Here is a 21,546-nt window from a genome sequence, read left to right on the forward strand (position 1 = left end):
GTCCACTCGGAGATGCCTGCGAGCCGCAACAAGCCCGCGATTGGGCTCCAGCTCTGGCTCAATTTGCCCAAGTCGCTCAAGATGACCGAGCCCAAGTACCAGGAGATTCCGGCCAAGGGTCTCCCGCGCGCCAAGGAAGGCAACGTCGAGGCGATCGTGATCGCAGGCCAAGCCATGGGCGAGACCGCCAGTGTCTTTACCAACGTCCCGATCACGTACGTGCATTTCATCTTTTCAGGCGCAGCGTCGCACTCGCATGCGCTGCCGAAAGACCACAATGCGTTCGTGTACGTCATTTCGGGCGAGGGCTTCATCGGTGGCACGCGCGTCGAGCCGCACTCGGTCATTTTGCTCTCGGCCAACGGCAACGAAGACGGCGTCACGCTCGAGACGACGGGCGAGATGCAGTGTGTCGTGCTCAGCGGCAAGCCCATCAACGAGCCCATCGAGCAGTACGGCCCGTTTGTCATGACGACCCGTGCCGAGCTCCAAGCCACGATCCAGGACTACAACCTTGGCCGCAACGGCTTTGAGAACGCGGCGAATTGGAGCTCGTCGATTGCCGAACTCGCGTACAAGTAGATACGATCACTAGCGTATTCAATTATATACGACCTTGCATGAGTAGCTCCGCCTCTTGCCTCATCAATGCATCATCACCAGCACAGCCAGCACGACATCGAAGCACGTCCATGAATTAATGCTCCATGCATCCCAGTGATGACAGCGGCTGGTGCGATGACCGATTAGCGGCGCTCGAACTGCTAGTTGTGCATTTACTACACTACTACACGGGCGAAGCAGCATGGCTCGCTCGTCCTTGAAGGTGGCCTTTCTATCGCATTACGGTCGCAACGGATCTCGAAGGGTAGCATGATTGCATTGCAGGCGCGTACGACTAGGCCAATAGGCTCGTGCATGCAGTCGCGATCGCCTCGGTTGATGGTCCATCGGCCTTGGCCTACTGGTAGGAGCAGTCGCTCCTACCTCGTTGCCATGTCGTCCTGACGATCGACTGGGCGTTTGAAAACTTAAATAGTTCCTATTAAGTGCGATTGACAAAGCGCGCACTTTTGAACAGAAGGCGCCAGTTCTTTGGAGCGCACTTAGGCGGGCTCAACGGTGCAACCAGTGTTTACTTCGAGCCGTTCGAAGTATTTGGATATTGCCCCGAAGTTTTCGGACCGTCGAAGGCAGCATGAACGCGCAAGGGGCCGGGTCTGGAGACGCCAAGGGCGTCAAGAAGGAGCGCCATCGGCTCACGGACCAGCAGCGCATCGACATCATCCGCGCCGTCGAGCGGGACCCGACGCTTAAGAACGTCGAGCTCGGTCGACGCTACAACATCACGGAGGCGGCCATCCGCCAGCTCCTCCAGAAGAAGGACGCTATCCTCGACCGGTATCTCAAGTCCAACCCCAACAGCCACGACGACCGACCCACTGGCATTGAAGAGATTTCGGCCAACATGTTGCCGACGGGCCAACCGCTGATACCGACGACGATCCTTGGCCGGGGTGGTCGAAAGGGCAAGCTGCGGCCCAATGACAAGCAGCGCATCGACATCATTCGCGCCGTCGAGCGCGACCCGACGATCAAAAAGGTCGAGCTCGGTCGACGCTACAACATCTCGGAGGCAGCGATCCGCCAGCTTCTCCAGAAGAAGGACAAAATTTTGGAGCGCGTTGCGGGCACGGGGCTGCCCACGGGGCCGCTTCCCAGCACATCCTCGTCGGCGGTCCGTCCCGAGCGCAAGAAGCCGCCGCCGGCGCCCTTGCACATGGAGGTCACGTCGTCGTTCGACTCGGAGCTCTACGGCTGGGTCACGGCGCTCCAGTCGCGCAACGTCATGGTGGCGCCGTCGCTCATCCAGCGCAAGGCCAAGGAGCTCGCCGAGAAATACCCCGCGGCCGAGTACAAGCCGTCGGTGGCGTGGTACAACAAGTTTTGCTCGCGCTTCAACCTGCCGCCGCACCCGACGACGAGCCCGGGGCAGTACGTCAACAACATGAGCAACCTGGATTTGCAGCTGCAGATGAAGCAGCTCCGCGAGAAGATTCTGCAGTACTCGCCCGACCGCATCTACAACATGTGCGAGACGAGTCTTTTCTACCAGCTCGTGCCGTCCTACAACGTGCTCTGCCCGTTTGAGAGCGCCGAGGTGACGCAGCGCAAGATGGAGCGCGTCACGCTCGTCGTCTGCACGAACGCGACCGGGACGCACAAGATTCCAATTCTCATGGTCGGGAAGGAAAAGTCGCCGGTCTCGGCCGGCTACAAGTCGCTCCCGATTCACTACGCGTCCCAAGTGAAGGCGTGGATGGACTCGACCATCTTCAACCATTGGTGCCAAAACGTCTTCATGCCCGAGGTCAAGCTCCGCACGAACGAGCCGGTTTTGCTTCTCTTGGAGCACGGCGCGCAGAACGTCGAGTTTGCCGTCGACCAAGTCACGTCGATGTTTGTGCCGCTCAACATGGGCTCGCGCTTCCAGCCCATGAACCTCGGCATCATTGACGCGCTCAAGAAAGAATTCAAGTTTGCGATTTTCTCGGATCTGATTTCGGTGCTCTCGCTCGGGGACCAGAAGCGCCTCGAACTCGAGCAGAAGGCGCGGACGCTCGTGCCAAAGGGCGCGGCCGGCATTGCGTACGGCCGGTCGCCGCATCTCTTTGACGCCATGGTCACGATCAAGGCGGCGTGGGAGTCGCTCTCACGCGACACGATTCAAAACAGCTGGGCGCTCTCGACGCTCGTGCCGGGCCTCGACCGCATGAGCGAGCACAAGGAGTGCCACATCGTCCACGACATGTGCGCAATGCTCTCGTGCATATCGCTCAACGCGACGTACGGCGAGATCTCGACCGAGATTGTCGAGTGGATGGCGATCGACGACAACGACTCGCGCGTGCTCCGCGAAGAGATCCAACGCGACATTGACGAGCTCCTCCACGCGCCGTCGCTGCGACTCGACTCGCCGACAAACGCGCTTTTGGACCCGCCGCCGCCATCGCCCTGGGTCGGCGACGAGGCCTTTGTGCAAATGATCATGGCGGTCGAGGACCAGCTCGGGCACCCGCGCGTGCAAGGCCTTCTCGGCGACCAGCAAGCGCAGAGCACGGTGCATGCGCTTCGGAGTGTGATCCGGCAGCTGCGCCGGGACACGCTATTGCGCAAAGCAGGACGCACTGTCGAGCTGTAGGCTCCACGCGACGAGCATCATCGAACTAGTGTAGTACCGAGGAATAAGAAAAACTTAGATAGTTGCTTATATATATTGCCTATATTTTGCATATTGGCGAATCTTCCTAGGCGCTGCCGTTGGACGAAAGATACGCTATATAACGTTTTTGTATTGTATAGTAAAACCGAGTCAACGTTGAGAAAGAAAAGGCAGTTGCGATCACAACACGATGGGCAAATCAATGGGCGCGGCCCAGCCGCTTCTGCCGATGCACACGCCAGCGCGTCGCCCGACGACGCGGTTCCTCGATCGCGGCGGGAACCACGCGATCCCCGAGAGCCAGTACGGCCTTCTCGGCCAAATGTCCTTTGGCAAATACAAGTACGACGATTGCCACAAGTGCAATCTCAGTCTGTCTTAGCATCCAGCGCGTCGGTGGCTCGTGGCGCAAGATCTACTGGGACGACTTGTACCACACGGTCATCAACACGCGCACCGCGCGCCTCGTCACAGCGGTCTTTGTTGTCGTACGACGTCCGAAGAGAGAGAGGCCCTCCATTTATCTCTGTCTGTAGTACGCCTGCGTCATTTTCTTCTTTGCGATCGCGTACCAAACCGTGTCGCTCAAGGACCCCGAGTGCCACGTCGGGATCAGCAGCCTCACCGAAGCCTACATCTTCTCGGTCGAAACCATCGTAAGTTGCCGCTTCTATCCGCTCGATCATGAGGATGTATGACGACAGATGACGATCGGGTATGGCGCGCCGTCCGACGACATCTTTTACGGCGGCTGCGGCTCGATGGCGTTTCTGCTGACAATGGAGGTAAGCGTCCTCGTCGTGGCTCGCCAGATACCAAGGATGGTGTTTTAGTCGTTTGCGGGCATCTTCCTCGACTCGATCCTCATTGGGATGTTCTTTGTCCGCTTCTCCCGCGCCGATGTACGTGGCATGTGTTTCTTGGCAGCCATGGCACTCGACGCGTGGTTGCTAGACGCGGTCGCTCTCGATCGTCTTTTCCAAAGACGCGGTCATCCGCAAGATCCGCGGCGGCTACTACCTCATGTTTCAAGTGTGCGAGCGCCGAAAGCACCAGGTATCAACGAATGCGCTACGCTTGCATGCGAGAAGCGGTGACATGTACTAGCTCGTCGAGGCCCATGTCCGGTGCTATGGCATCCGGCACGAGATTGCGCCCGATGGCACGGAGGAAGCGCTGTTCCAGACGCATCACATGCGGCTGCAGCAGCCGGACGACGACATTGGCGCGTACCTTCTCATGGCGCTCCCGCAGCTCGTGGTACGAAGCAGGCACGTCGGAAGCGGGTGGTAAGGCGTTGATAGGTGCACCGCATTGACCAGTGGAGCCCGCTCTTTCCGCGCGAGTGTCTCCCGACAGACTACTACGCCTCGACGTGTCCCGGCTTCCCCGGTACTCAAGTACCCACTTCGATGGATCGACACATGAGTAGACCCGTGTCAGCGCGCGATTGACCACGAGAACGGCAACCGCGACTACGAGCGCGGCGCGGCCGAACCGGTGGCGCCGACCGAAGAGCAGATTCGTCGGCACTTGGCGACGTCCGAGCTCGAGGTGCTCGTGATCCTCGAGGGCGAAGACAGCACGACGTCCAACACCATGCAGGTACTACACCTCGCAACGACCTTGTCTGTCGTATCAATGTATCAATATTGATATGGCTCTGGCGCAGGCACGCTATTCGTACACGCTGCATGACTTGCAGTGGCACTGCGTCTTTGACACATGCGTCTCTCGCAACGTCTCGAGCGGCGGTGTCACGATCGACTTTGACAAGTTTCACCACGTGCGCCCTGAGGGTCTTTAACGTTCATCAACAATTGACCGTAAGACAATAGGACAATGTGTACACCCTTGGTAGCCATTACACTGGACCAAGAGGAATCGTTATTGCGGCTCGGTGTGGTCGAGCGGGTACAAGTATGCGCCTTCGACCCCAAACACTTGGCCCGTATCGAGGTCCTTGACGTGAATTGGTCGGTGCACGCGGCGGTGATGGGCGTTGCGCCACTGCAAGAGGAGCGGGTGGCGGCACGTCTCAATGACTTCGGAGACGTGCAGGATGAGGTCGTGGCAGGAAAGCGTCGAGAGCACGTGGATGAACGCGTGCGAGACCTCTTCGGCCAAACACCCGCTGCCAAGTGCGCGAATCGACGGCTCGGCGCTTGCAAAGAGGGCCATCGAGACGCAGTACATGCCCTCGATGCCCATGAGGAGGCAAATGTCCCAGATACACAAGAGCGTGTCGTACTGCAGCTGGTTGTGCTTGCGGTTGGCTTGGAGCGACACGTCCGAGAAGAGCGTCGGAAACCACTTATACGCGAGTAAGAAGACCGGGAGGCCGACGTCATCAAAGAGCGCAGTCAGCGTCGGGAGGTACATGCGCATCATGCTCTCGAGGTGCTGACCCGTTTGCACGAGCGCGCTTACTTCGTCGCTCGCGTCGAAAATGGACGGCAAAATGTGGTGCACCATCGCCTCCAAGTACTGGTACACGCGCACTTCGTCGCCGTCCATTAGCTCGAGGAGGAGGAAGGCAATCCCGTTCATGCCTTGGAGGTACTGCACGTGCGTGGATGCAATGAACGCATGCAGAATCCGGTGCAGTGACATGAGACGCTCGGGCGGAGCGCGCACAGTGTTGAGCGGCGCGCCTTCCGACGACGCCATCCACGACATCGTCCGCGGTACATCTTTTTGTAGCTGGATTGCATCCCTAACGTCCGTCGCGTGAGTCCGTTTGAAGAGCATGTCGATGATCAATGTACTCGTCGGAGATTGGGAGATGGACGAGCGCTTCGAGTTGGTCGGGCGTCGAAACGGTGGGAGTGGCGAGGCCCCACGCGAAGAGCTGCGGCCAGTATGTGCTCCGCGCTGCGGGCTCTTGCAAAAGCACCTGCAGCGCCTCGGTATACCGCGCTTCTTGCTGGCAGAAGAGGAGGAGCCGAACCAGCTCGTCGTTGGTCACCATGGGTACGACAGGCTTCTCAAACACCAAGTCGCCTTGTGCGTGGAGGGCACGCGTGAGACTCGGGTTCGTGGTCTGCTCGTCGATCTCTGGCGGGAAAAACGCCGTCGCGTGTGCGTTCTGGATCGCTGTGGGCAGCGGGCTGCAGTTGACGCCGCCGCCAACGACGACGCCGTTGGCCAAGTCGATCGCATGCACGAGCGCGCCGAGCCACTGCAGCATGTCTTCCTGCGAACTCGCTTGGAAGAGGAGCGGTACTTCTTGCTGGACGTTCGCGGGCGAGTGTGAGAGCAGAAAGCAGAACGGTCGACCAGCCAGCACTTCGTGGACGAGGCGCACCGAGCAGCCAGCGAGCGGTACGTTGGCTTTGGACGCCGAGACAGGTCGCGATGCATCCGACGACGACGACGTTGTGCTACTGCTGCTACCAACCGAATTGTCGGACGGCAAGATCGATTGGCTCCACTTGGCCATTGCGAGCGTGGCGGTCGAGAGGAAGCGGGCGCAGACAAAGAGGTCGCCGTCGATTTCGCAGGCGACGTCGCGCCAGCCCATGAGCGCTGTGCCGCTCGTTGTGAGCTTGAGCATCGAGCCGAGCGACTCGTACGACTGGCAGCGAAGCACGCCGGCTTTTGGTCGACACCGGAGAAACTGCAGCGTCGAGGGCAGTGCGAGGGACGTGAGCTTCGTATGGACGTCTTTCGAGCTGCACTCGATGACCGAGTGGCCGTTGATCGCAATGAGAACGCTCCCGCGCGCGAGCTGCTTCTTTCCGAGAAAGGTGGAGCTGTAGATGACGAGGCGGTCGCTGTGGAAGCGGCCATGCTGCAGGCACGTGATGATGTCCATGGCGGTCGCGATGCCAAACTCGAAAATGTCGTCGTCGCTCGACTGCGCCGCGACCTTGATCATCGTTGAGGTTGGCGACAAGAGGCTCGTGGGCGATGCGAACGGAAGGCGGTCGATGGGCGGCGCCGCAGCGCGCAGGCACCGGATCCACGCGCCCATCTCTTCCATCGTGTCGGCGTGCAAGAGCAGGAAAAAGGATGGCGACGCGACCTGGAACGTGAATGGCCGGCTCGACAAGTACTCGTGCACGGTCTTGATACTGCAGCCGGCCATGTCGTAGATGCGGTCGGTCGTCTTGGTTGGCTTGGAGAGCTTGGCCTTGGCTTTCGAGAGGCTGCTGAATGCGAGGCTCGAGATGGTCTTGGGCTTGGCCTCGGGCGCAATGGAAAAGTACTGCAGCGTGGAGCCTGTCAGCACGAAGCGGCGCTTCTTCCACACGTTGAGCGTCTTGGCGCGGACGTGCAGGTGGCCCTCCATCTCGTCACAGCCCGACACCGACGCCATGGCCTGTATAAATACCCACGTTCTTCCGGTTCCTTCCGGATAACAGATGTGGCATGTCTCGTATCGGTCTCTTCTATGTGGTTTATTTTATTTCATTTGATTTTACACATATAAAATGGATACATGTATAAGATGAGACGAAATGGAGAATACAATAAGTGCAATGTGATGCCCATCACGCCACTGTGGCGAGCGTCGGTGCCATGGCGCATCACACTCGTGCCTCATGACTAGTCAGCTACCACGAACTTGGATGAAGGTGGTCTATTTGTATGCTCCACCGCCATGAAGGAGCCAGCTTCTACAGGGCTAGCGTAGGGGCGCTGCAACGACCTCGTGACATTGATCTCGCAACCGTCATTTGCAGTGTAAAGAGGCGGTGATTCTCCTGCGCGACTTAGACGCGGCAGTGCTCTGTAAAGTTGTACGTCAGCGCTGCCGCGTAGATGGTGCGGAGCTCGGGCAGCGTGCAGTAGCCCTTCTCGCCGCAGCTCGGAAGCCGTACGAGCCGCTCGTTCAAAAGCAGCTGGACGCGGTGCTCGTCGCCACACGCAAACAAATGAAAGACCACGTTGCCCGCAAACGGCGAGATGGCAGCGACGTTGAAGACGCGGTGGGCGATTTCATCATCGTCGAAGGCAGCAAGGAGCTTGGTGTCGGTGCAGAGACCGAGGAGACACACGAGCGGGAGCACGGTTTCGGCGTGCGCAAAACGAAAATACCCGACGACGCCCAGCGGGTTCGAAGCGGCGGCCTCCATCGTGCGCAGCATCTGCGCCAAGAGCGGCGCCGCGATCGCATACGAGATCTCATAGCCCGTGCCGCACTCGTAGTACTTTTTCAAGTCGGCGTAGAAGTCGAGGAGTCGCAGCGCCTTGACCGAGAAGAGGCGGCACCACGTGCGGCGGTCGTGGAAGAGCGCGACGTCGTACCTACGAGAGCGTCAGAACTCGCTATTAGGGATCTTCACGTCGCACGAGCACGCGTCGTAGATGGTCTTGAGCTCGCTGAACGAGAGCTGTGCGGTCGGCGGCAGCTGCAGCGCGCGATGCAACTCATCGACGAGCGCTTTGGCGCGCGCCGACGCTTCGAAGCGTTTGGTTTCGATCGTCATGGCCGTCTTGTTGTTACGAACGTCGCGCAAGTAGCGCGGGCAGTTGTCAAAGAAGCGCAACTCGACGTCCTAGAATCAGAGAACTGAGTTTGTTCCGAGCGCATGCGGTAGGACGCGAGTTGACCTCGCCGGCGGGCTTTACGACGTAGGTGACGGACGTCGCATTTGTAAAATATGCGTTGGCAAAGCTAGAGCAACTGTAAGCACCCGCGGGGAATCGCTCGCGCATACGCAATGGCGCTCGCTTTGGTCCGGGCAACGTGCGTGTGCTCGACGACGTAGTGCGCTGGAGTATAGTCGCGCGACAAGCCTAGACGGTCGGCAAGGCGGCCGGCGCGCTGCCCGAGGTCCGCGAGCTCGCGGATACCCGCGGGCGCCAGACCTTCGGCTGCATGCGCGTCGTAGCTAAAGTTGTACGCTTGGAGCCACGCTGGCACGTCGTCGTGGAACGTGGACTGGAGCCAGACGAGCACGTTCTGCATTTTGGCAAACTCGGGCGCCATGGGGTACCGCGTGCCATGGCGGAGGAGCGCATTCATCTGCACGAGCTTGCACTGGGGCAGCGAGCGCAGGTCGTCGAGGCCATGCGGCTCGAACGGCAGCGCAGCGTCGTAGCGCGTCTTGGTCGAGAACGGCGTCGGCGCTGGCGCCGGTAACGTCCACCGCCGGACGACGAAGAGCGCTTCGCGGTCCATGTACACGTAGTCGAGCACGAGGCGCCAGTTGAGCGACGCGAAGAGCAGCATGCACGTGATGGGGACGATCGAGACGACGCGCATGAGGCCAAGGTACCTCGTCCGGGGCGTCTCCATGGCGGCGAAACTCAAGATATTTCGTTGACGGCCTCTGATTTCCATCAATTTTGACCAATCGGAATCGAGATTTTGGTATCTTTCGAGCCAGGTTGAACGCGGAGCTGTCGCCGACGACACGGGAAGACAACAAGTCCTTGCCTTGCCAACGGTCGACCTCGCGAGAGGCTAGCACTGATACACCTTGACGGACTTTTCAATTGAGATTCACGGGATTTTTACGGTACAATTACAAGATTTTTTTACTCACAAGCGCGGCGCGGAAGAGGAGTTCGACGATACGCTTGTGCTTCTTTCGGACCGCAATCATGAGCGGTGTTTTGCCCGTCTACTTGGCGCATGACAATGTTGCCCTTGGCGCAGATTCAAATTGTACCGCGTTGCGAAGCTCAAAGTTGGCCTTGGCTGTCAGCAGGGCCGATACGACGCCTTCGTGCCCTCGCTTGGCGGCCACAAAGAGCGGAGTTGCGCCATTCTATTGGACGCCCATTGCCACATCCAGCCAACGACGGGTTTATCTATACCTTGTCGCACTGGTTGATGTCTGCTTGCGCGTCCAGGAGCAGCTTCACCGCCGCCTCCTGCCCCATCTCGGCCGCGACCCACAGCGGCGACTCGCGTTTCTACAGCCATATCAGCGCCACAGGTCGGTCACCAAGTCGGTACGAGGTCGGCCTTGTTGACATTCGCGTGGGCCTCAATGAGAAGGCGCACGACATCCAGATGCCCGCACTGCGCCGCAATGTACAAGGGCGTCGCGCCGTCCTAGCCACAAAAGGTATGTCGATGCAACACCACGACGCGTCGTACGTTCTTGGGCTGATCGGGCTTGGCGTGGGCTCGCAATAGCAGCGCCGTGCACCGCGCATGGCCGTTCTGCGCTGCAATGAAGAGCGGCGTCGCACCTTCCTACGCCAGACATGAGCGAATTGCGACTCATCGGCCTCGTACGCTCGTGCATTTGGAGACGCTGGCGCGCGCGTGCAGAAGGAGCTTGACGACGCTCGAGTGCCCGTTGTGCGCCGCAATGAAGAGCGCGGTCGCCTCTCCCTTTCGCGTCTATAAGCTTGGCAACACTGCCTCCACGCACCTCGCGGCACGCGTTGACGTCGGCGTTGGCCCCGAGCAAGAGCGACACGACGACCGAGTGGCCATTCTGCGCCGCCACGTACAGCGGCGTGTGCCCCAGCTATCATTGCCACAGCTGACATGAGTCTCGCTCGATGAATGCGATGATTACGCGCATGGCCTTGTTGACGTTGGCGTTGGCGCCGAGGAGCTGTGACGCAATGATGCTGCGGCCGCTGAGTGCTGCTGCCCACAGCGGTGTTCGCCCGCTCTACAAACAGGTGCGCGGTTCAAGAACGTCCCTCAACGTGCATCAAGTACAAGCTCTGCTTGGTTGACATCCGCGCCGGCAGCAAGCAGCATCGAGACAATGGTACTGTGGCCAAAGTGCGCAGCCGCAAACAGCGGTGTCCAGCCTGCCTATAGAGCCCTGAGACACGAATGTGGTTGCCAGCGCGTACGCGAGTGGCTTGGTTCGGATCGACGTCGGCAGAAAGTAGGAGCGAGACGACCTTGGAAAACCCGTTTTGAGCTGCGACGTACAGAGGCGTCCACCCGTTCTACCCGCGTCGACGGCTGTCGATTCGCAATTAGGAAGGAATCGCGCCAAGTACCTCGTCGGCGGTGCGCGGGTTGGCGTTGGCGCGAAGAAGGAGATCGACGATTGCAGCGTTGCCTTGGAATGCAACGGCATGGAAGCCTACAGCGTAATACATGGATGAGCACGAGCCGTGCGCGCCAAGAAGCCATTGCCTCGACGACCGCGTTCGGGTTGGCGCCTCTCTGAAGGAGGAGCGCAACCTGCGCGGCGTCGCCGCCTTGCGCTGCCTCGGCAAGGAGCCTATCGTCGCTGACCTGGGGCTCCCACTTTGGCAAGGACGCAGAGCGCACGCGAAACATCAAGCTCAACACTGCGTGCTCTGCCCGCACCTTGCGAGAAACGTCCGTTCTTTTGCGCCCGGGCCATGTTTATACGAACGCACCTCGGATGCGCTCGTCTGGCGCTGCCATGCCCGCGTGGCCTCTGCCATCTCAGCGTCGGATACAGCCGACCCGTCGACACGACAGTTTACATACATGTCGGCGTGAGGAACGCCCTTGGTGCATCATGTAAGGCCTTTAGAGTGGCGCTGCATGTCCGTTCCGTCGCGTCGTAGCGGCAAGCAACGTGTCTATTGAACCAGATTCAACGCTTCTTCAAGGAGCGACCACGTCGTGGTGGTGGTCAGCAACTCGAAAAGCAAGGCCTCGCGTGGCCAAACATCCTGTATTATTAGCATGCTCGATGATACCGCACCGGTAGCTTGGGCTCGAACCGAAGTCGAGGCGCGTGGTGGCAGAGGCCGCACTGGCGTCCGTCTCGCGATCCGACCAGCGGGTGCTTTTCAAAAACTTGAATTATCCGGATGACCAACCGAAGTATGCGGACGATTGGGCGCAGATCTTGGCCATGGCGACGGGCGACCTCGGCAACAACGCGACCAAGGTCCGGCGGCAGCTGCAGGCGATCCAGTACCCGCACGACGCCAACGACGCTGCCAAGCAGCTCGCCAGAGGCACGCCCGTGAACCACCTTCGCGAGCTCCTGCGCATCTTGCACTACGCGCTCCTCGACTACTCGCGGCACGTCGCGCAGCGCGTGCAAGCAGCGGTGCGTAGCCGCCATTGATATCGCGCTCATCTAAATCACATGTAGGACCTCGATCTCTATGGGCGTACGGACGCCAAGTTTGTCGACGGCGTCTTTCGCTTTGCCCGCGAGCACCTCGGGTACTTTCCTTCGCTCACCAGCGCTCAGTTTTTGTCGGCGACGCAGTTTCGCGAGCGCAAACTCATCATTGTGGCCGAGATGCTCGAGCACATCGCCAAGATCCACGTCGAGGGCCTTCGCCAGCAGCGAATAAAGCAGTCGGTTTGGGTGCCCAGCGACAAGGCGCCTTCTGGCCGGCCATCGCGCCCCGTCCAATCGCCGATTGAAATGGTCGAGCATCGCGCCAAGGCTCCAGCGACATGGCAGAGCGTCAACCTTGGGCAGACCAAGCCGTCGCGCGTGGTTCGACACGTCGCGTCACCGCCCGCATACCACGTATCGCCGCTCCTTCCGGCCCCACAGCCCGAGCCCGAGCCCGAGGCTCCGCTTATTTTCAACTGGCAGACACCCATCGATGGCGCTGTGTACAAGGTAATGATGCTTACACTCCGTTACACGAACGATCTCGAAGTCACTCGGCTGGTAGACTATGGACAAGGCGGTCTTGAAGCCGCCGCCACCAACACCGTACTGGGTCGAAGCACATGTTCAACAAGAGCAGCAGTCGCCACGTACGTACGAAGAGTGTGACGACGCCGTCGACGAGCTGTACCCACGAGAACTGCCGATTCAGCCAAGTGTCGAGCACCCGATCCAGCCCTCGCGCGCACCAACGCCATCGGTGCCAGCGATGCAGGCCACGTTGGCCACGGTACAACGACGGTTCATTGAGCGACTTTTTGACATGGCGTATGATAGCTCGAGGCGACGCTTTGCAACAAGCTCGACGATATTCTCGCGCTCGTCACGGACAAGTTCGCGCAGCTCGACGCACGGCTGGCGCGGCTCGAGGCCAAGGTCGACAAGCCGGACTCTTATCGAAGCCCCAACCAAGAACTCGAGACGGCCAAGGCGCTCAACGTCCCGCGCACGACGACTGCCCACAGTTCCGTGTATCGCTGGCCGCCCGAGCCCGCTGCGTTTCGTAAAGTGATCTAGGCCGTTGACGCATAGTACAATTTGAGCACGTTCGTATTACGTTTACTTGCGTCTTAGAGCTGTCTTAGGCCCAGTAGCGCTCGCCCGTGTAGTGGTTGTAGTAGTACGCCGCGCCGGACGCCTCGTCCACGTACTGCGCCCAGCCGTCGCTGCCGCTGGCCGCAGCGCCGTCGTCGTAGTAGTGGTACACGCCTGCCTCGTCGTAGAAACCATACTCGTTGGTCGTCGCGCTATAGTAGCCGCCCACGTTCTCGGTCGTGTAATCTTGCGTCGAGATCGCGTTCGAGTAGCTCAGCAGCTGCGCCGCCACGTCGGCAGGGTTGGTGTAGCCCGGTTTTGTCCAGCTCGCCTCTTGGGTGCGAATGTTAAAGTAGTAGGACGCCTGCGCGTTCTCGTCCCAGTATTCGACCCACTCGTCGTCGCTGGTCGAGGTGGCCACCGCGTCGGCCTTCGCCTTCGCCGCCGCTTCTTCGGCCGCGGCTTCTTTGGCAGCCTGCGCTTCCCGCCGTTTGCGCTCGGCCTCGATCTTGGCCTGCATGGATTGGACCTGGCGCCGCGCGATGTAGCCTTTGCCCGCCGCCTGGATCCGGCGCGCGGCCACATCTTTGGCCTTGCGCTCTGCGACGCGCTGCTGCTCGCGGATCTTTTTCTGCTCGAGCACAAGCGCGAGCTCTCGCTCCTCTTGCTCCCGGACGCGGGCTTCGTCCTCGAGCGCCTCGACCAGTCGGCGCTTGACTTCTTCCTTCTCCAGACGCGCTTTCAACAAGGCGCGCTCTTGGACGTCCTTGATCGCTTCGAGCTGCCGCTTTTGATCTTCCTGGATGCGCTTGAGGCGCTTCCGACTCAAGCTCGCGCGGACAAACGCTTGAATCTGAAGCGCAGCTCGCTCCTTTGCCACGCGGTTGGCGGCTTCGGCCGTCAGTGCTTTGGCGGCTTGGAGCTGCTCGTCCTGCTTGCGCGCGAGCTCGAGGGACTTGGCTGTATCGAGCTGCAAGAGGTTTTGGCTCACGCGCAGGCGCGCATCTTCGTCACGCTGCTTGGCATCTTCGTCGGCGGCCCGACGGCGCTTCTCTTCCATTGACGCCAGTTGCTGCCGCTCGCGGTCGAGTGCTTCGCGCTTGGCCTCGAGCTCGCGCGCGTCCTGGAGCGCCGCGCTTGTGTGCGACGGCTCGAGCATCGCCGCGAGTTTGTCGCTGGCGAGCGTGGCTTCGTCGATCTTAAGCGTTGCGAGCTGCACCAATCGCTGCTGCTCGACTTCAGCGCGGAGCCGCGCGGCCTCGGCCTCGATCGCGCCTTTCTCCAGCAGCATTTGCAGCTTCATCTGCGCCAGCTCGACCTCCTGTTCTTGGCGCAAGCGTGCGATCTCGTCGCCCGCCTTCTCGGACGCAAGCATCGCAATGCGCTTTTGAAACTCGGCGCGCCGCAGCGCCAGCATCCGCACCGCCTTGCGCTTGCGGAGGAAGCACTGGATGCGGATGGCGGCATTGGCGCGTTCTTGGGCCGCGTTGAGCGCTGCGACTTTGATCCGGTGCTCACGCAGCCGGACGCGGTACCGCTCCCGACTGAGGTACCCGCGCATGCAGCACTGAATGCGGACAGCCGCGGTCTCCTGTGCATCGCGCACGAGCTTGGCGAGCGCGGCCTGCGCGTTGGCTTCAAAAAGTGCTTTCTTTTTGGCGGCGCGCTGCCGACCCCAGTGCCCCCGGAGCGCGGCTTGGATCGAGACGGCGGCTTCTTCGCGCTCTTGGCGAAGCAGCATCTGACGCTTGCGCTCGCGGCGCAGCTTGCGCGCATGGTTGCGCGCCTGCTTGGACCGCGCGAGGCACTGAATCTTGATGGCCGCGAAATGCTCTTCCTTGTCGAGGGCGGCTTTGGCCTGCCGCCGCAAGTGCACGTCGCGGGTGGCGGTGTGGCCGCGCCAGCGTCGCTGGATTTGGAGCGCTGACCGGTGCTGCAGCTGCTGGCGACGACGCAGCGTACGCTCGGCGTCCAGTGCGTTGCAGTAGCGTCGACCTCGAACGCCGCGGTAGAGGCTCTGGACGCGAATCGCACTCGCGCGGCGCGTGGCGGCCAGTCGCTGCTCTTGTTCGCGGGTTGCGCGAAGCCGCAGGTGGTAGGCGTACTTTCCAGTGGCGCCGCGCCAAAACGCCTGAATCCGGAGTGCGGCGCGGTCACGTTTGACCGCAAGACGCTTGGCGGCCTTCTCGCAGCGCAGGCGCGTGACGCGTACTCGCGCGCGATGACCCCGGAAGAGACGCTGAATCTGTGTTGCCGCGCTGTGACGGCGTCGGATGCCACGCACGCGCAGCCGACCGAGCCAGCCGCGCACACAGCGCTGGAGGTCGCGCGTGGCTTTGGCCTTCCGGCGCACGAGCCGGCGCCGGGCGATCTCGAGGTACGCGGCTTTGCGCCGTGCCGCGCACTGAAGGATGACGGCGGCGCGGTGCTGGCGCTTGACGTAGAGCACTTCGCGCGCAAAGAGCCGCTGCTGGTACGTTCGAAACGCCGTCTGGATCACAATTGCGGCGCGGTTCATGGCCTGTACGCGGAAGAGCTGGCGACCGAGGCGCCGGCCCGCGAAGCCTCGGTAGCACTTTTGCAGCAGCGACGCGCTCGCGACTTCGAGGCGATGTTGGCGGAGTCGCCGCACGGCGCAGCGACCGAGGTGGCCGCGTACAATGCGCTGAAAGGCGACCGCGCCGACGTCTTGGCGGTGATGGAGGCGGGCGACGCGCACGAGGAGGCCGCGAGCGCGCTTCTGAATCTCGATCGCGCTCGCATTGCGCTCGTTGCGGGCTTGGTCGATGGCCTCTTGGGTCCACGCAAACCACGCACGGACGAGCGACTTGTGCTTCCAGGCGTGCATGAGCGTGTGGAGGCGCGCGCCGGCCTTGACTTTGAGGTACTTGTCGGCCTTGAGCTTGGCCGCCATAAAGGTGAGGTAGTCGATCCACTTGTAGAACGCGCGGGCTTGAAAGTTGAGCAGAATGCGGGAAAAGAACTTGTTCATTTTCTCGGCGCCCCACTTTTGGCAAAAGAGCTGCGCCTTGAGCGACGTGACGGGGCAGTTGGCTTGCACCCACTGCACATCTTCCCGCACTAGATCGCATCGTTGGAACGACTCTGCGTCGTCGGGGAGGAAGATACCTTTCATATCGAGCGTCTTGAGGCCGTACTCGGACAAGGCGAGCTCGCGACGGAGCGCGGCGACGTCCGTGGGCGCGCCGGCCTGCAAGCAGCTTGGCGTCGGCCGCGCCATGAACCTCTACGCAGACACCGATCGAACGAGCGAACGTCATGGGAGGGCACGTACGTTGAACTGCTGAAGATGGCGCTTGGAGCGCTGCGGCGCCACCTTGAGCGGCGGTAGCCCCGCATCGGCAACGAGCGAAAGTTTCGATTTGGACGCACTCGCCATCGCGCCGACGTGCTGGGCGACCGCGAGGAGCCTACGCGAGCATGAGTACGCAATTGGGAGCGATTCGAATGGACCGCTTCCGCGCCTTCATCATGTTGATAAACTCTTCAAACTCGATCGAGCCGTTGTTGTCAGCGTCGGCCTGCCGAATGATGTCGTTGATCTCTCCGTCGTCCAAGTCTGCCTCGCCCATGGCCTTGAGCAGCGTCCGGAGCTCGTCGGGCGAGATGGACCCGCTCTTGTCCGTATCGTACTCGTCAAAGACAGCGCGGTACCGCTCGACCATCTCGTTTTGGTTGAGGGCTTGGCCGCCAAACTGCGCCTCAAGCGCGTTAAACTCGTCCAGCGTCAAGCCCATTTGCGCTGCCTGGGCTGCACGCTGCGCATCGTCTATCGACGCGCGCTCGTCTAGCGCCGGCGGTGCAATGAGCGGTCGGGTTTTTGTAGGCCGCGCCCGCTTCTTGGAGGGCTTCTTGCGTACTACGTGGCTTGACTTGTCGTCGGCTTGGTTCGTCTTGTGACGAGGGAGCGTCAGCGCGGCGACGTGCTGGAGTCGCTTGCGCCGAAGGTCGGCCGTCGGCTGGAGGAACGGGTGTTTGGCCATTTGAAAGCCCGGCGAGTCCATCTGGAAGAGACTCTTGAGGCTCGCTGCGTTGAGGTACAGCGGCCTACGCGTGCCATGAGCATGCGCACCGAAAACTCGCTGGGTACTTGTCGCTCGCTGGCAGCTGCAGCGGCCGCGTGCTCGATGGCAGACTCTGGTAGAGCCATGGCGCTCCGGCCGGGCTGCTCATGCTGCCCTGGCGCTCGTTTCCTCCGTAACGGTCAACCCGAGTACGAATTGAGCAGAACCGACTTATTTGTCATATTTGGTTTCCACAAGGAGGTCAATATCTTGCAACACGCCCTGCTAAGCCTCCCTCCGCGTCGTTCGCCTCGCAGTTCAATGCACAGACTCCCACGTGATTACCATCACTGTAACCAACGCCGAGCTATTATCTACGGGATCGCCGCCAACCGAGCTAAACCTACCCCTCGTCGACGACCGTCCGAATTGGAACTCACGACACTCTCGGGGTCTAAACGACATACGCAAGAACTGTACCTGCATGGTATTCCTCGCGTGACACTGCCTTACGATATACACAGTGGCTGCATCTCAAAATGCACGGGTTCCTAAATGGCGGGACCTTCGCGTGGCAGAAACGCTGCTGGTGGCTGCAAAAGTTTGGAGAGAACCATGGCCATGAGCTCGTCGTGCCGCGCCGCTCGCTCTTCCCGCTGCGCGTCCATCTTGTCGCGATACTCTTCACGCTGGCGGTCCCGCTCCTCGCGCTCGAGGCGCAGCGCTTCGAAGCGCTCGTCGCGCTCGCGTTCGCGGGACTCGCGGCGCTCTTCCATTTCCCGCATCCAGCGTTCGCGCGACTCTTCCATTGCCAGCAAACGTGAGAGCACGTGGTCCTCGACCTCGGAGCGCGGTCGCTTGGCAAGTGGCGCCAGGCGTCGCGGTGTCTCACTGCTCATGGGCCGGGGTAGCGGCTCGACAGCGTCCATGGCGGCCGCATACTCGGTAGTCTCCAGACGCAGCACCGGGGGGCTCGCTACCTCGTCGTCACCACCCTCGGGCGTGGACGCCGTGTTGCGCATTGCAATCAAAATCTGCCGCCGGCTGGGTGGCACCGTGCCACGTTTGGGTACGCGCTTGCTAAACGCTGCAATTTCCTTGGGGCGGAGCCCTTGGCTTGCGTAGACGTTGGCAAGCGGCGCGGCCGGCGGCTCGATCGCCTCTGGCGCGGGCTCTTCCGCCGTCGGAGCGGCAAAGTTGTTGCTAGTGCCGTCGCTAGGACCGAGCGTCAGCACGGCCTTCTTACGGTTGATGTCGTCTTGAATGCGCTTCGCCTCGGCCGAGTGCTGGCGCGTCGTGAGACTTCCTACATTCCATGTCCGACGCAACCTAGCCATGACGCAGCTCTACCTGTGCCACTGGCCATGTTGCGCAGCGACTTGTACTTGCGCCGGACCGACTGCAAGTCGCGGCGGTCGGCTCGCTGCCGATGAAAGTTGTATGCGATCACGACGTCTTCCCACTCGTTCGTGTCGACGGGCAATATGTCGCTGACGCAGGCGAGGAGATCTAAGCGCGAGCGCTATCAGCGCCACCACGGCTCCCGTCGTCTCGTCGTACCGAGCTCCTCGTTGGCCTTCCAGCCCTTCCCGCGGCCATGGCCCGTGCGCTTGAGCATGGTCGGATTTGCGCTGGAGCAAAAAAGAGGTGGTGAAGCAAACGGAATTCGTGCCACCAATTTAAATTTACAAATCCTTTAACATGCATACAATATCCGTGTCATACAAAACGAAAAACGCCTCTCAATTGCACGGCCAGCGTCTCTTTGTGCGAAATATACGCCACGGAAACGACAGCTGGGCAAGAAAAAGGTCAGCAGCGCTGCGACACGCCCAAGATCCTGTTATGTATTGCTCGAAACGCTTGCTTAGTATTCGGCACCACGTTCCGACACGTCATCACGTCAAAGATCGCGGCCACGCACACTACTCCCCATCATGTTCTATATAAAAAACAAGATGCACATCATCGTACTAGCATGGTATAAGAGCTCGGCAAAATTTTGATTAGGAAGAGTGCTCCACAGCCATCCTACTTGTTGAGTTCGGGCCACGACCACGCCCCCTTGCGCGCGTTCGATTGGCGCGCCGCATTCGTGAGCGCGGCCCACGCGTCCTTCTCGTCCGTCCACGTTTCAAAGTCGCCGTGGTTGCTCGGCTTGAGCACCTGCCACACCATCCACGGCACGCCCGCCGCGTTGGCCGCGGCCGTGTACGCCGCGAGGCCGCTGGCCTTGTTGCTTCCCGAGGCGCCAAACTCTTCAAAGAGGACGCGCTTCTTGTGCACGTTGGCGAGCTGCACGGCAGCCTTGAGCTTGTCGGCGTTCGCGCCTTCGTACGAGTGGATCGCGACCACGTCGAGCGCCGGGCAGCGAAAGTACTCGGAGAGCTGCGACACGCCGTAGTTGGTGCCGCCGCCCGACATGACGAGGATCTTGCGGTTGGACACGGCGTTCCGGATCGTCTTGGCGCGGTTGCAGAGCCACTGCGGATTGGGCATCGCGGTGCCGCTCTCAAGACCGCCCTGCGACTCGTTCTGCGGCTCAAACCCCAAAATGGCCTCCGAGAGCTCGCTCCACGGACGGTTGTTGAAGTACGGATTGCGGTGCGCCAAGATGTGCTGGATGCGCTTGTCAAAGTCGGCCTGGGCGTCACCGCGCGTGTAAAAGTCGTTGGCGATGTTGGCGTGCTGCTGGCAACTCGTCGTCGTCGGCAGGTTGTACTTGGTCACATACGCGTCCGTGTCCCAGCACCCGAGCGACCAACGGTCGTGGAATGCAATGATGAGCTTCATGTTGCGGTCGTAGCAGTCGCGAATGAGCTTGTCCACGAGCTTGAGGATCGAGTCGTCGTACTGGCCGACGGGGTTCTCGACGTCGTTGACGCCGACGTTGTTGGCGCCCTTGGTGTTGGCGCCGGTCCGCGAGAGGAAGATACGCACGGTCTTGAAGCCGCTCGCCTTGAGCTTGTCGAGGACCTCGCGCCGGTCGCTATCGACGAGCGTATGGAGGAAGTAGCTGTTGGCACCCGCAAACGACTTGGGGACGGACGAGAGGCACTGCGAGGCACCCGAGCGACACGTTTTGGTTTTCGAGTGGGGGGTGTCGGCGGCGACGCAGCACATCCAGCCCTTCGACGCACACGTGTCCGAGGTCGAGTTGCACACTTGCCAGTCCGGCACCGTCTTGGCCATCGTCGCAAGAGGCAACAGCGCGAGCAGAATACGAATCGGCTTCATGGGTAGTAGCGAGTAAAAGCAAATATGACCAGGCGAGTAGACCGCAGTCCTGCCTCAGACGCGACAAGCTGTTTTGGCCGAAACGCGTTCCGTGACGTACCGGGTGCTGTGGTAATGCATTCTGCGCGTAGTGTGTACGTTATGCGTCCCTACAGTGGTAGGCGTCGCATGTTCTGATGTCGTCGACCCAAGCAGATTGCTTGCCGACTCGGCGGATACCGCGAAACAGGGTCGATCGAGCGGCGCGTGGCATATTACAAAGAAAGGACCGCATCTGGTCTCTGCGTAGCGCTGATGGCCGCACATCCTGATGATGCGGAGCATCTGGAACGACAGCTCTGAGACACAGCACTGGTCTGCGAGATTTGCGGAGGACCATACTCGACGCACACATGTATAATAAAGTATGGTCTGCACTTCCTTTCTTCAGGAGTACTTGAAACAAAAGGTCAAACACAATGACTTGTTCATTAACCCTCCCGCGACGAGATGGGCGATAATCGCCCAAAAAGTTGGCATTGGGCGATTATCGCCCAAAAATATAATGATGATTTAACTTTTGTTTTATTACGATATCGCCCTCCGATTGGCCAATGATGGGTAGTCACGCGCTCCTATTGGCTGTGATTTTTTTACTGCTCATACATTCGAGGCATTTTTATTGTGTGGCATCATTCAAAATTTTCGTCACGGCACCCATGGGTTGGATAATTATAATAGTCAAGTACATTACAAGCACCAGAGACACGTATGTGTCGAGGACTGTATGATGCAGTCGACTCGTATAAGACAATTACGTACGTATGTATTTGTATTACTTCGACGATGCAACGCGCCACATATGCGCTACGCCTGGACTAAAGCGCCACGTGGATGAGCACGATTGGGCGTCGGCTTGTTGAAGTGAGTCTATTTAGATATAATTTACACTGAACTGGATATGGTGGTGGACTATCGATTCCAAGGTGCTACGACGAGC

At 60.3% G+C, this 21,546-nt stretch overlaps 9 protein-coding genes across 9 annotated transcripts in view; 3 read left to right on the plus strand and 6 right to left on the minus strand.

Moving 5' to 3' along the window:
• Positions 1-582, plus strand: part of SPRG_18927 (hypothetical protein) — a gene marked incomplete at both ends in the record, with an annotated part of 977 nt that extends 395 nt beyond the window's left edge. Inside the window, one exon of the mRNA XM_012339415.1 lies at positions 24-582. Within this exon, the coding sequence (XP_012194805.1) occupies positions 24-582 (559 nt within the window). The remainder of the gene's footprint in view (positions 1-23) is intronic.
• Positions 583-3,407: 2,825 nt separating this feature from the next.
• Positions 3,408-5,053, plus strand: SPRG_00682 (hypothetical protein). The gene is made up of 10 exons (XM_012338905.1): positions 3,408-3,565; positions 3,606-3,711; positions 3,760-3,879; positions 3,928-4,008; positions 4,057-4,125; positions 4,178-4,279; positions 4,331-4,483; positions 4,528-4,615; positions 4,656-4,828; positions 4,896-5,053. The coding sequence occupies exons 1-10, from the start codon at positions 3,414-3,416 to the stop codon at positions 5,028-5,030; spliced, it is 1,179 nt and encodes a 392-aa protein (XP_012194295.1). The 5' UTR covers positions 3,408-3,413; the 3' UTR covers positions 5,031-5,053.
• A 57-nt stretch (positions 5,054-5,110) lies between these two features.
• SPRG_00683 (hypothetical protein) lies at positions 5,111-7,547 on the minus strand (the record flags this gene model as incomplete). The annotated part of the gene is made up of 2 exons (XM_012338906.1): positions 5,992-7,547; positions 5,111-5,939 (listed from the first exon to the last, which is right to left on the minus strand). Exons 1-2 carry the CDS (start codon positions 7,542-7,544, stop codon positions 5,111-5,113), a joined length of 2,382 nt encoding a protein of 793 aa, XP_012194296.1. The 5' UTR covers positions 7,545-7,547.
• A 316-nt stretch (positions 7,548-7,863) lies between these two features.
• Positions 7,864-9,470, minus strand: SPRG_00684 (hypothetical protein; the record flags this gene model as incomplete). The annotated part of the gene is made up of 4 exons (XM_012338907.1): positions 7,864-8,476; positions 8,522-8,727; positions 8,783-8,846; positions 8,890-9,470. The coding sequence occupies 4 exons, from the start codon at positions 9,468-9,470 to the stop codon at positions 7,942-7,944; spliced, it is 1,386 nt and encodes a 461-aa protein (XP_012194297.1). The 3' UTR covers positions 7,864-7,941.
• A 189-nt stretch (positions 9,471-9,659) lies between these two features.
• SPRG_00685 (hypothetical protein) lies at positions 9,660-11,549 on the minus strand (the record flags this gene model as incomplete). The annotated part of the gene is made up of 12 exons (XM_012338908.1): positions 9,660-9,798; positions 9,847-9,945; positions 9,995-10,093; positions 10,137-10,235; positions 10,281-10,379; positions 10,422-10,520; positions 10,561-10,659; positions 10,711-10,809; positions 10,860-10,958; positions 11,000-11,098; positions 11,153-11,238; positions 11,522-11,549. The coding sequence occupies 12 exons, from the start codon at positions 11,547-11,549 to the stop codon at positions 9,700-9,702; spliced, it is 1,104 nt and encodes a 367-aa protein (XP_012194298.1). The 3' UTR covers positions 9,660-9,699.
• A 439-nt stretch (positions 11,550-11,988) lies between these two features.
• SPRG_00686 (hypothetical protein) lies at positions 11,989-13,287 on the plus strand (the record flags this gene model as incomplete). The annotated part of the gene is made up of 4 exons (XM_012338909.1): positions 11,989-12,189; positions 12,235-12,720; positions 12,776-13,000; positions 13,048-13,287. 4 exons carry the CDS (start codon positions 11,989-11,991, stop codon positions 13,285-13,287), a joined length of 1,152 nt encoding a protein of 383 aa, XP_012194299.1.
• A 29-nt stretch (positions 13,288-13,316) lies between these two features.
• SPRG_00687 (hypothetical protein) lies at positions 13,317-17,499 on the minus strand (the record flags this gene model as incomplete). The annotated part of the gene is made up of 5 exons (XM_012338910.1): positions 13,317-16,386; positions 16,435-16,552; positions 16,601-16,736; positions 16,780-17,373; positions 17,417-17,499. 5 exons carry the CDS (start codon positions 17,497-17,499, stop codon positions 13,352-13,354), a joined length of 3,966 nt encoding a protein of 1,321 aa, XP_012194300.1. The 3' UTR covers positions 13,317-13,351.
• A 307-nt stretch (positions 17,500-17,806) lies between these two features.
• On the minus strand, positions 17,807-18,948 carry SPRG_00688 (hypothetical protein; the record flags this gene model as incomplete). Its single annotated transcript, XM_012338911.1, has 3 exons — positions 17,807-18,636; positions 18,681-18,839; positions 18,891-18,948. The coding sequence occupies 3 exons, from the start codon at positions 18,946-18,948 to the stop codon at positions 17,882-17,884; spliced, it is 972 nt and encodes a 323-aa protein (XP_012194301.1). The 3' UTR covers positions 17,807-17,881.
• Positions 18,949-19,307: 359 nt separating this feature from the next.
• On the minus strand, positions 19,308-20,612 carry SPRG_00689 (hypothetical protein). The gene has a single exon (XM_012338912.1). It carries the CDS (start codon positions 20,565-20,567, stop codon positions 19,362-19,364), a length of 1,206 nt encoding a protein of 401 aa, XP_012194302.1. The 5' UTR covers positions 20,568-20,612; the 3' UTR covers positions 19,308-19,361.
• Between the last annotated feature and the right edge of the window lie 934 nt (positions 20,613-21,546).

This window comes from Saprolegnia parasitica, assembly GCF_000151545.1.
Source record: "Saprolegnia parasitica CBS 223.65 unplaced genomic scaffold supercont2.2, whole genome shotgun sequence".
Classification (NCBI taxonomy): Eukaryota; Oomycota; class Saprolegniomycetes; order Saprolegniales; family Saprolegniaceae; genus Saprolegnia; species Saprolegnia parasitica.